The 13,416-nt window shown below is 40.3% G+C and overlaps 1 protein-coding gene across 1 annotated transcript in view; it reads right to left on the reverse strand.

The window, feature by feature from the left end:
• Positions 1-5,381, reverse strand: part of LOC117596153 (integrin alpha-M-like) — a 64,515-nt gene extending 59,134 nt beyond the window's left edge. The window contains exon 1 of the mRNA XM_053229773.1: positions 5,288-5,381. Within this exon, the coding sequence (XP_053085748.1) occupies positions 5,288-5,315 (28 nt within the window). The 5' untranslated portion in view covers positions 5,316-5,381. The remainder of the gene's footprint in view (positions 1-5,287) is intronic.
• Positions 5,382-13,416: the final 8,035 nt, after the last annotated feature.

Consider the following 13,416-nt stretch of genomic DNA (forward strand, 5'->3'; position numbering starts at 1 on the left):
TATACGGTGTTATACAGTGTGGAATAATGTTATACGGTGTTATATAGTGTGGAATAATGTTATACGGTGTTATACAGTGTGGAATAATGTTATACGGTGTTATATAGTGTGGAATAATGTTATATGGTGTTATAGAGTGTGGAATAATGTTATACTGTGTTATACGGTGTGGAATAATGTTATACGGTGTTATAGAGTGTGGAATAATGTTATACGGTGTTATACGGTGTGGAATAATGTTATACGGTGTTATAGAGTGTGGAATAATGTTATACGGTGTTATACGGTGTGGAATAATGTTATACGGTGTTATAGAGTGTGGAATAATGTTATACGGTGTTATACGGTGTGGAATAATGTTATACGGTGTTATATAGTGTGGAATAATGTTATACGGTGTTATACAGTGTGGAATAATGTTATACGGTGTTATACAGTGTGGAATAATGATATACGGTGTTATACAGTGTGGAATAATGTTATACGGTGTTATACAGTGTGGAATAATGTTATACGGTGTTATACGGTGTGGAATAATGTTATACGGTGTTATACAGTGTGGAATAATGTTATACGGTGTTATACGGTGTGGAATAATGTTATACGGTGTTATACAGTGTGGAATAATGTTATACGGTGTTATACGGTGTGGACTAATGTCATACGGTGTTATACGGTGTGGAATAATGTTATTCGGTGTTATATAGTGTGGAATAATGTTATACGGTGTTATACCGTGTGGAATAATGTTATACGGTGTTATACAGTGTGGAATAATGTTATACGGTGTTATACAGTGTGGACTAATGTCATACGGTGTTATACAGTGTGGAATAATGTTATTCGGTGTTATATAGTGTGGAATAATGTTATACGGTGTTATACCGTGTGGAATAATGTTATACGGTGTTATACAGTGTGGAATAATGTTATACGGTGTTATACAGTGTGGAATAATGTTATACGGTGTTATACAGTGTGGAATAATGTTATACGGTGTTATACAGTGTGGAATAATGTTATACGGTGTTATATAGTGTGGAATAATGTTATACGGTGTTATATAGTGTGGAATAATGTTATACGGTGTTATACCGTGTGGAATAATGTTATACGGTGTTATACGGTGTGGAATAATGTTATACGGTGTTATACAGTGTGGAATAATGTTATACGGTGTTATACGGTGTGGAATAATGTTATACGGTGTTATACAGTGTGGAATAATGTCATACGGTGTTATACGGTGTGGAATAATGTTATACGGTGTTATACAGTGTGGAATAATGTTATACGGTGTTATACAGTGTGGAATAATGTTATACGGTGTTATACAGTGTGGAATAATGTTATACGGTGTTATACCGTGTGGAATAATGTTATACGGTGTTATAAAGTGTGGAATAATGTTATACGGTGTTATACGGTGTGGAATAATGTTATACGGTGTTATACGGTGTGGAATAATGTTATACGGTGTTATACGGTGTGGAATAATGTCATACGGTGTTATACGGTGTGGAATAATGTTATACGGTGTTATACAGTGTGGAATAATGTCATACGGTGTTATACCGTGTGGAATAATGTTATACGGTGTTATACAGTGTGGAATAATGTTATACGGTGTTATATAGTGTGGAATAATGTTATACGGTGTTATACAGTGTGGAATAATGTCATACGGTGTTATACGGTGTGGAATAATGTTATACGGTGTTATACAGTGTGGAATAATGTTATACGGTGTTATACGGTGTGGAATAATGTTATACGGTGTTATACAGTGTGGAATAATGTTATACGGTGTTATACAGTGTGGAATAATGTCATACGGTGTTATACGGTGTGGAATAATGTTATTCAGTGTTATACAGTGTGGAATAATGTTATACGGTGTTATACAGTGTGGAATAATGTTATACAGTGTTATAAAGTGTGGAACAATGTTATTCAGTTGCATCACTGGTATCTCATAAGAATAGATGATTGTAATAAACAGTAAGAGCGGAGCTGCTGATTTCACTTTGTTCTCTTCATACAGACTTGTGATATCAACGTACACTACACAAATATCCTGCCACAGTACATCACAACTCTGTTCAAGAAACTGTTTTTTCAAGATATATGTTTGTGTTAACAAATTGTTAGCTGCTGCAACAAATAAGATGAAATAGTTTACAGAGCTAAATGATGTTCCAATAACCATAAACAGCAATTAGTCCACATTTATGTAAAAGCCTGCTATAAGAAATATAACAGAGCAGAGCAGCAGGCAATGGAGGTGTACATTCAGGAGGTGCTCCAGCAAGGGTACATCAGACCATTCACATCCCCCATGTCAGCTGGGTTCTTCTCCGTGGAGAAAAAAAAATGTGGGTCTCAGACCAGTGCACAGTTAAATACATGAGAACCTGATAACCACCTGAGAATGAAACTTATTAACTGGGTCTACACCTCCATTGCTACCGGCTACCTGGGAACCCAGTGCACCTACCATCTACTCCGGGACAAATATTGGTGGCCAAATATGTTCGCAGACATGCACCAGGCCATGTTTCCTGTTCTGCCTGCACCCAAGCCAAAGTGCCCAGAACCCTGCCTGCCAGTAAACTCCTACCACTGCCCAAACCCCAACTGTCCTGTTCACACCTGCCGGAGCCCCGCCCCCACCTCGGCTACAAGGCCACATCTCTGTTATGCTAATCCCAGCATACAGACCGCTCGTCAGATGCTCTAAACAGGTTCTGAAGCAGGTAAAGACCTGACCAGCAGGAGCCATCTCTGCTCTTCAGGACTGTTTTGAACACAGTGACTGATTTCACGAATTTGGAGGAATATTCGATATCAGTGACCAGTTATATCAGCAAGTGCATTGATGACATCACTGTCTCCATGATCATCACCACACGCTCCAACCAGAAGCCGTGGATGACTGCAGAGGTGCGTGCACTGCTGAGGACCCGCGACTCCGCCTTCAGAGCAAGGCGACAAGGCGGCCCTAAGAACAGCAAGGGCCAAACTGTCCTGGGCCATCAGAGAGGCGAAGCACACACACGCTCAGAGAATCCACAACCACTTCAAGGCCAGCGGAGACACACGGCACATGTGGCAAGGCATCCAGAACATCACAAACTACAGGACATCACCTGCCTGTGACAGTGATGCCTCCCTCCCAGATGCAATGAACAACTTCTACACTCAGTTCGAGGCACAGAATGGCGTGAAGGCGAGGAAGACCACCCCTCCTCCCAACCACCAGGTGCTGTGTCTTACCATAGCTGAAGTGAGCAATACTCTATGCAGAGTCAACCCGCGGAAGGCTGCTGGACCAGATGACATTCCTGGCAGGGTGCTCCGAGGGTGTACAGACCAGCTGGTGGATGTTTTCACGGACATCTTCAACACCTCCCTGACCAGTGCCACCGTTCCAACGTGCTTAAAGGCCACCACCATCGTCCCTTTGCTGAAGAAATCTCCAGTGTCCTGCCTCAACGACTACCATCCCATTGCACTTACACCCATCATTATGAAGTGCTTCGAGAGGCTCGTCATGAGGCACATCAAGACCCTGCTGCCCCCCTGACTGGACCCACTGCAATTTGCTTACCGTCCCAACCACTCTACGGATGATGCCATCACCACCACCCTCCATCTGGCCCTCACCCACCTGGACAATAAAGACACATGTTTGAATGCTGCATCTCCAACACCACTACACTGAGCACTGGGGCCCCACAGGGCTGTGTGTTCAGTCCACTGCTGTTCACTCTGCTGACTCACGACTGTGTAGCAATGCACAGCTCGAACCACATCATCGAGTTCACCGATGACACGACCATGGTGGGTCTCATCAGCAAGAACGATGAGTCAGCATACAGAAAGGACGTGCAGCGGCTAACGGACTGGTGCTAACAGATTGGTGCGGAGCCAACCTGTCTGGTGCTGAGCCAACCTGTCTCTGAACGTGGACAAAACTAAAGAGATGATTGTTGACTTCAGAAGAGCACAGAGTGACCACTCTCTGCTGAACATTGGGGGATCCTCCGTGGAGATTGTCAAGAGCACCAAATTTCTTGGCGTTCACCTGGCGGAGGACCTCAGCTGGTCCCTCAACACCAGCTCCATAACAAAGAAAGCCCAGCAGCATCTCTACTTCCTGCGAAGGCTGAGGAAAGCCCATCTCTCACCCCCATCCTCACCATGTTCTACAGAGGGACTATCAAGAGCATCCTGAGAAGCTGCATCACTGCCTGGTTTGAGAATTGCACTGTCTCGGTTCACAAGACCCTGCAGGGGATAGTGAGGACAGCCAAGAAGATCATCGGGGTCTCTCTTCCCTCCGTCACAGACATTTACACCACATGCTGCATCCGCAAAGCCACCATAATTGTGGACGACCCCACACACCCCTCTCACACACTCTTCACCCTCCTGTTGTCTGGTAAACGGTATCGAAGCATTCTGGCCTCACGACCAGACTGTGCAATAGTTTCTTCCCCCAAACCATCAGACTCCTCAATTCTCAGAGACTGGACTGAAAACACACACACACTCAACTGAGCATTACCCCATCTTCTTCGCAATTTTTGCACACGCCTGAATTCAATTTTCTGCTGCTATAAATATTTATTATATACTGTATATTTATACTCTCCACCTGGCTGCTACTCCATATGTTTACATTCAGCAACTTATTTTGTCAATCTTTTGCCCTACTGTCATAAGACTCATTTTTTCTTTTAGTACTGTGTGCTAGTCGGCGCTGCACTGTAACTCACCATGCCCATTGTCTTGTTTTGATAGGTTTTGTACTGTCTTGTGCTGTCTGCACATGTTTGTAAATATATGTAATGTCAACTGTAGTTCTGTGTTTTGTTTTATGCAGCACCTTGGTCCTGGAGGAACGTTGTTTCGTTTCACTCTGTACTAACTAGCTGTATAAGGTTGAAATGACAATAAAGCCACTTGACTTTTTTTAGTTTGTTTCTCAAATGTCCTTCACATCAGCTGACTGCTCAAACTGTCATTTTTTTAAAAATCGCAACTTTAAAGAGGAAAATAAACCTCAACCTGAGGACTTTTAAAACATTTATTTTAATTTACTGTGTGTGTGTGTGTGTGTGGAGCTTTGATAGTGAAAACAGCTGTAATGAGGATATTAACAGGAAGCGTAAATTTAGATGAACCTGAGATTAAACATTTCAGACAGTAAATACGCAAAGTGAACACTTAGATTAAAATAAAAACAGCCATAAATTTTAAAGAAGAATAAAAAACTTCTCACCACAGAGCAGCAGGAAGAGCAACGCCATCCTTCAGAACCTGTAGAACCAACTGATCTCTCTCTCTGTCTCTCTCTCTCTGTCTCTCTCTCTTCATTGTCTCTGAACAAGTGTGCGTGTGTGTGTGTGTGTGTGTGTGTGCGCATGCATGTGTGTGTGTGTGTAAAATGACAAGTAGTCAAAAATAGGAAGCAAAATTCTCACTACACCCCTGTGGTGAAAAATCTAACTTCTTCTAAGTAAACCTTGAAAATTGACCAATAATTACACACACACACACACACACACATACATACACACACACACACACACACACACACACAGGTATATAGTGTTTATGAGGACAGCCTGAAACCACTGTGGTTAAGAGGGACACCCCTTTCCTACAACACACATAAACCAAAGTGGTTTAAGGTCAAGGTCAAACATGTTCAAGGTCAAACATGGTTTATTAAGATCAGTAACAATTGATAGCCTATATTTTGACATACTTAATTCAAATATTTTGGGAGGTAGGTGGGTGGTGGTGGTGTGGGGTGTTTAAAATTAAAACTAGTTATATTTTTCCTGCCATTGGACAACCTTCATATATAGTACTTGCTATGTCTGAAACTAAATTAGACAGTATATTTGAAAACACTACATTGTTAAACTAATTATGTTCAAAGCTACACACCAGACCTGGATGAAACATATTATTGTAACCAAATAGACTCACGGGAGTATTTACAAAAGCTGCTAGAAATGAGTTGCCCTCTCTCTTTACAACACTACTCAATCCTGTGTTGAGTCTTTAGGGTCATTTTGTTGGGTTGTTTATGTGCTTTTGCAATATTGTAATCTTCATTTCACAGTAATTATGTTAAAGATTTAATAAATGAAGGAAATCCAGCTCACGAGTTTGAATGAAATGGGCATGAGCACTTGATGGTTTTTTAGAACTGCAAATTTAAATTACTGATAAGCATGTGCCTTAAAACCAGAATAATAAATTTATTAGAATAATCAATGCTAAAAATACCTTACAGAAAGTAAGCTGGCAAGAATATCACTTTAAGACTGTGTACTTCACACCCAGTTTCACTGCACAAAAAACATGACACAAAACCCCACCCCTTTCATTAATGTGATGAACCATTCATTACAAAGCCTTTAGCTACCTTATTTTATTTTAAATTACTATCATCCAAACAGTTAAAACAGTGTGCTTGAAAACACAAAACACAACATTTACTTATGAAAACCCTAAAATCTTCCCAAGCACACAGAATGTTCAAGCTCTTGTGTGAAGGCAGCTGATTGATATTTCTCTCCCTTTGAAAGTTTCATCAACCATGCATAAAGGACATTCAGAAATTCAGTGCATTAAATATCAATCCCGAAATTGATACAGTAATAATAAAAATTCATACAGAAACTCACTGCATTAAAGGTGCATTAAAAGCACTCGGTAATAAACAATCAAATGATAAAAACAGTTTTAGAATATAGAGCATAAAACATACACAGAACAGTAATTAAATGCATTCAAAAAGGACAGCAGTTTGATGTGACTGTGTAACACAGTGAGTAAAGAGCAAGTAGATTAAGATAAAGCCCTGGTTCCAGACAAAGTCTCTTATGTTCTGGATTGTTCAAGAATCAAGAATGGTGTATTCTGCCTTCTTGCAAGCCTCATATTCTGTTAGAGTCGCCAGCTTCCCCTTTCTGCCCAACATTCACTTTCATAGGACAGGAAAACATCTTCACTAGAAAAGCCTAGCTGCAGTACATAGGAATTATCATGTTTCACGTGATCTGATCACAAGTAGTCAGGCGAGACACATACCCGTTTCCCACACCCATTTGGTGTTAAAATGCATCTTCTCTGACTACTTGTGATTGCATTTAGTCAAGGGGAGGGTCTATGAATTTGTGACAATATACATCACTTGCTGCGAGTGTGTCACTGCGTTTTGATAAAGCACATAAAAGTCGACACATTCTTTTCCCAAATACACCTGAATTTTACTTTCACCACGAACATGCTAATTCGAGTGGAGTGCTCACTGTTATTTTAGTTAAGCGCATGTATTAACTGAGTTTTCTAATGTGCATGCTTCATGTATTCTACATTTAATGATGATGCAGGAGAGTGGCAACATGTTCTCAATGTCAAACATGAACAAAAAGCTTTTCAAAAAGCCATTGTTCACAATGAAATAATGAAAACTTTAGGATTTACAGGGAATGAACTGCTTCAAGTTTAGCTTCCTGCTCCCATACATGGGCTGCCCTGAGAACGTACATAATTCTGGTAACATGGTGTGCCAATAACAACCTCGGCCTTAATGCCCAGAAAACCAAAGAACTGAACATGGTCTACTGGAAGTCCTTGAGGGGCCACAAACACACCCCTATCTTTGTTAATGGGACTGAGGTAGAGCAGGTCTCTAGCTTCAAGTTTCTGGGTGTCCACATCTCCGCTGACCTTTCCTGGAACCTCAACACCTCCTCTCTTCTCAGAAAGGTGCAACAGTGCCTGTACTTTCTGAGGAAACTGAAGAAAGCTCACCTTGCTCCTCAGATCATGGTGAACTTCTATCACTGCACCATTGAAAGCATCCTTACAAACTGCATCACAGTATGGTACAGTGACTACACAGTGTCTGACCAGAAGGCACCACAACGGGTAGAGAAAACTGCACAACACATCATTGGACACAGGGAGTCCAACACAATTACAATTTTGGTCATTAGTGGTAGATTACACCCAGACCAGCTGAAACAAAAGGGCAGTTACTCAAAACCTCATACTTTCTTAAAATGATTTCATGCGTACAGATATGATACAGCTTGCCAAACTCTACTCAAAAACCACACCAGAATTTAGAAAGTGTTTGAAATTCTAAAGGATTTCTTAGCTTACCTTACTGATTTCAATTTGCTTTAAGGCATCTGGTGAGGTGATTTGGCAGGGCTGGTGGCTGGCAGAGTTGACTAAGAGGTAGACAGGAGAGGAGATAAATGCATTTTAATTCATAATTAACAAAAACACACTCAGAAGATTAAGCATCTATCCCTAAACTACAGATTGTTTTTGTTATGCATTTGTAAAGCCAGTAACTGACAAACTTTAATTGTAACTTGTGTTGCATAATGTGGATATTCAGAAGAGTGCTGTAACCTAATATGTAAATAAAGAAATTTGCTTTTCTTACCTGAAAGTACTGATATCTCTATTGCACAGTCTTTCAAATCACTTTGGCTTTGTGTACCCTTTGGATGGTTTTTACCTTCAAGTATAGTTTCCTATAGAATTAAAAAAGTATTCTCTACACTAGCAAAGAAAAGACTGGAAAAATATCTCTTCAACAAGTATCGCAAATGAGTCCAATTATAAATTTGTCTGTAAAGGTCAAAAATCAGACCCTTCTACTACATGACTGCAGGCATTTTAAGCACTCTGTCATGGGCTCTAAATTGCATTCAGTGCTTTTAAATGCTTGTACAGTATAATTTTATACTGTTAAATGCTTGTACAGTATAATTTTAAACTCTGAGGTAAAACTCCAACTTGTTTTTGCATTCCAACTCGTTATAAATCACAAAGACTTCATCTATAAAAACAGAAAACCTGCTGTAAAGATGGTGAAATATATTTTTATGGTTTTACAGGCACAAAAAAGGAAAAAGTAAATGAATAAATCATATTTCACTGATGCGACAACTTCTTCGCATGTAAAAATGATTGACGTCCTCAGAACACCTGTCCATCGCATTCTCACTGGACTGTAGTGTTGTCAATCACAATGTCGAAAAGGAAGTGCAATTTGTAAGCACTGTGCATACATAAATAAATTTGGCTCTGTAAGAAATCACAAATGGTCCAGCTTGACCAACTCCGTGTTCACACCTGACCAATCACAGAGCACAGAGCTTACAAATTTCCGTTTTGTCATAGCCCTATACCCTGAACCGTCATGCTTTGATTTCTGAAGTGTGTGTTTCCATACTGAAACCTGTTGATTTTACAGAGCCACCATTCAAACATGCCTCGCTCAACACCCTAACCAACATCTGGCTTGCCTCAAATATCTGGAATGTGTAATGCAGTCATTTCATCATTATTGTTGTTGTTGTTAATAATAATAATAATAATGATAATAACAATAATAATAATATGAGAACTCTCACAAGTGATGCACTCATATCAGTTTTATGTATAAGTTACACATAAAGCTGCTCTGACTCTGAAACTCCTGTGTGTAAGTTACACACACAATGGCACCATGTGACAAGACAATCACAGACATTACAAATAAATCATGGTGGTGTGTCAGGTAAAAACATAAAGTTTCAATACCAGACAGGCAAAGAATACTTTATATCAGATCTCTAATTTCCATACAAACTGTAAAACTCTACATTCCCCCTAGCACATTAACAAGTCTCGCCAGTGTTGCTGACAGTTTGTCGCCTCTGGGTGTGTACTGAACACTACTGTTCTCACCTCTGGGCCTGTACTGAACACTACTGTTCTCACTTCTGGGCGTGTACTGAACACTTCAGTTGTCGCTTGCTAGTGTAAATATATAGGGATATATACTACATCTCGTATTAAAGATGTAAAAGAATAAACATGTATATAATATACCAGTATATGTTACTTATATACATCACTATGTTACTGAGTGTGTGGTTCTCCTACACCTGCTGTATTTACTGTTTGTGTTACTGTTACTGTTTTTATTGCAATGAAGAATATAAGTCAAATTAATCACATATATAAAGCTGAGAAAATCAGAGAAACGCAATGTACATTATAATGCATAACACACCTCCAGAACAACCAACAGACATCCAATTACCTCTGGACTAAACACACACACATACAGAGAGAGAGAGAGAGAGAGAGAGACACACAGACTGGCTAAAACTCAGTAAGGGCACTATAGACTGTGAAAAGGACCTGTTTATCTGTGCGGCATATCTACCCCTATCAGAATCACCTTACTAGAACAGGTTCAGAGCCTGATATAATAGATACCCATGGGAATAACCACATACTTAAAAACCATCACGTCTCACCCCCACCACTACAACTCGGAACAACCCTGATGGCATAGTCAGTAAAAACGTAAGGAGTTAGTGCACCTGTGTCGAGGCCTGGGCCTGTACATGCTGAACGGTTTGATCCGAGTGAACTCTTTAGGCCGCTTTACATACTGCTCCCCTCTTGGGGCGAGTGTAGTCAACTATGCCACTGCAGACTTAGACCCCTCCTCCATACGTGCATTCACTGTCAGACCACACACCTCCTTATCAGATCACTGTCAAATTAATGTGATCCAAAGAAAGCACTACAACTCCACAGGACAGACCATGAGCCCAGCAATCTGTTCAAACTTAACAAAACCTATAAATGGTCTTCCAACAGTGAATCTGAGTTCCTTAGTGCGAATAGTTCCAAAGAGATCAGCAACCTAATCAGTAGATTCCATCTAACACAATTCAAGGATAACAAAATTGATGTAAACTCTGCAGTAGAACAAATAAATGATATCTATCAAAAATGTGCAATCAAAGCTAACCTTCTCCATACAAACAAGAAACCTATACAAAAAATTAGGGATGAAATCTGGTTTGTTGAAGAGTGCAAAATGAAAAGAAACCCACACTGATAGCTCTTCAACCAGAAACACAGGGACCCATACAAGGCCAAAACTAAATTGAAGATTTAATAAACAATAATCAGCTCTGGGAAAAATGGAACAACCTAAACAAACAACAGAACCAGGAAATACCCATAAAAATGGAGAAATATGGGAAAACTGTTTCCAAATCATATGTAAAGAAATTACTCCAGAAACACTCAGACCTGACCAGAAAAAACCTACAAAAAATGCTAAGCCAACTGGAATTGACCTTCCAAAATAATCAAAACACTTTAGACCATCAGATTACATCATTATTACATCAGAACTGATAGATGTACTTAACAAGCTAAAACCCAGAAAAGCATGTGGCCTAGACAACATTAGAACAGAAATGCTACTTCTCCTCACTCAAAAAGTGCAATATTATTATTACATGACTATGTGCAATAACTGTATATATATATTTATTCGCTTAGTACATATACAATGTTCATACATTACCCCACTGTGGAATTTCCTTTTTTTAGCTGTACATATCACCATCTCCCCACTTCTGCTACACTTTATATATATTTCCTATTTATCTGACTTGATTAATTTGGTTTGATTTGTGTACGTTATGGTACTATTGTCTGTATTTATTGTCTGTGTTTACTGTTGTCTTTTAGTCCTTGTTAATTGTCTAATATTCAATTCAATTCAATTTTATTTGTATAGCGCTTTTAACAATGGACATTGTCACAAAGCAGCTTTACAGAAATAAATGGATTCACAAAAATATATTGTAAATATTTAAATTTATCACTGTGAATTTATCCCTAATGAGCAAGCCAGTGGCGACGGTGGCAAGGAAAAACTCCCCGAGATGATATGAGGAAGAAACCTTGAGAGGAACCAGGCTCAAAAGGGAACCCATCCTCATCTGGGTGCAACGGATAGTGCAATTATAAATAAATCCCTTCTATTGTGTACTATATGGACAAATAGTGCAATTGTGCAACCAATCACAGTATTTGCAAGAGGTCCGGCTGGTTAAAATCTATCCACTGTCCACTGATGGAGTCCTGAGTACGAAGCTGCTCGTGGCAACTGCAGCCCCAAAGCCACTACAGCAGTCGCAGTCCCAAGCCATTACAGTACAGCTCCCCATATGTGATCCCCAAGCCATCTCCACAGCCCCCAGGTGGCACCATCCCCAGCAATCCAAACAGTTCTTCAGGCAGTCCATATGGGGCCACCCCCAGCAGCAGCGAGCGAACTCAACCGATGAGAACTCCAACCAGAAGTAGGGCATCAGGATGGGTCAGGCAGCGAGGAGGAGCAGAAGGGGTCAGGATCACTGGCATCACTGGCATCTCAGAAGTAGCATGTGTAGCTCGACAGAGAGTGAGGGAGAGAGAGAGATGGAGAGAAGGGAAGAGATTGTTAGGTGAGCTTTTGTCCTCTAATGGTTAAGCACGATGTACTTTGCATGCAGAGTGCAAGCAGGGACTCCGGCAAGACTAGCTATGACAGCATAACTGAAAGGGAGAGCCAGAAGCTAACACAGACATGAGGGCACCCTGGGACATAAAGCAGCCAGCCACTCCACCGTCGACAAACCTGAGTGAACATGTGAGAGTGGGGGGGCGACAGCATCCAAACATCCCATTTCACCACAACACTCTATGCCTGTGAAACCCTCCAGACCTGCCCCTGTACCTAAGAAAACTATTCACAAAAGGCTTGACTAAACAAATATGTTTTCAGCCTAGACTTAAATACTGAGACTGTGTCTGAGCCCCGAACACTAAGTGGAAGGCTGTTCCATAACTGTGGGGCTTTGTATGAGAAAGCTCTACCCCCAGCTGTAGCCCGCATTATTCGAGGTACCAACAAATAGCCTGCATCTTTTGATCTGAGTAGGCGTGACGGATCATAAAAGACCAAAAGTTCGCTCAGGTACTGTGGCGCGAGACCATTTAGTGCTTTATAGGTCAATAGTAGTATTTTATAATCAATACGAAATTTGATTGGGAGCCAATGCAGTGTGGATAAGATAGGGGTGATGTGGTCATATCTTCTGGTTCTAGTAAGGACTCTCGCTGCTGCATTCTGGACTAACTGGAGCTTGTTTATGCTCCTACTGGAACATCCAGACAGTAAGGCATTACAGTAATCCAACCTAGAGGTAACAAAAGCATGAACTAATTTTTCTGCATCGTGTAGTGACAATATATTTCTTATTTTAGCAATATTTCTGAGATGAAAGAAAGCAATCCTAGTTATATTATCTACATGAGCTTCAAAAGAAAGACTAGAGTCGATAATCACACCAAGGTCTTTTACTGCTGCACATGATGAAACAGAAAGGTCATCCAGAGTTATTATGTAATCAGAAAGCTTACTTCTAGCTGCATGTGGTCCTAGTACAAGTACTTCTGTCTTGTCAGAATTAAGTAAGAGAAAGTTAATAAGCATCCAGTTTCTAATGTCTTTTACACATTCCTCAA

Source organism: Pangasianodon hypophthalmus, chromosome 26 (genome assembly GCF_027358585.1).
Source record: "Pangasianodon hypophthalmus isolate fPanHyp1 chromosome 26, fPanHyp1.pri, whole genome shotgun sequence".
NCBI classification, from domain to species: Eukaryota; Metazoa; Chordata; class Actinopteri; order Siluriformes; family Pangasiidae; genus Pangasianodon; species Pangasianodon hypophthalmus.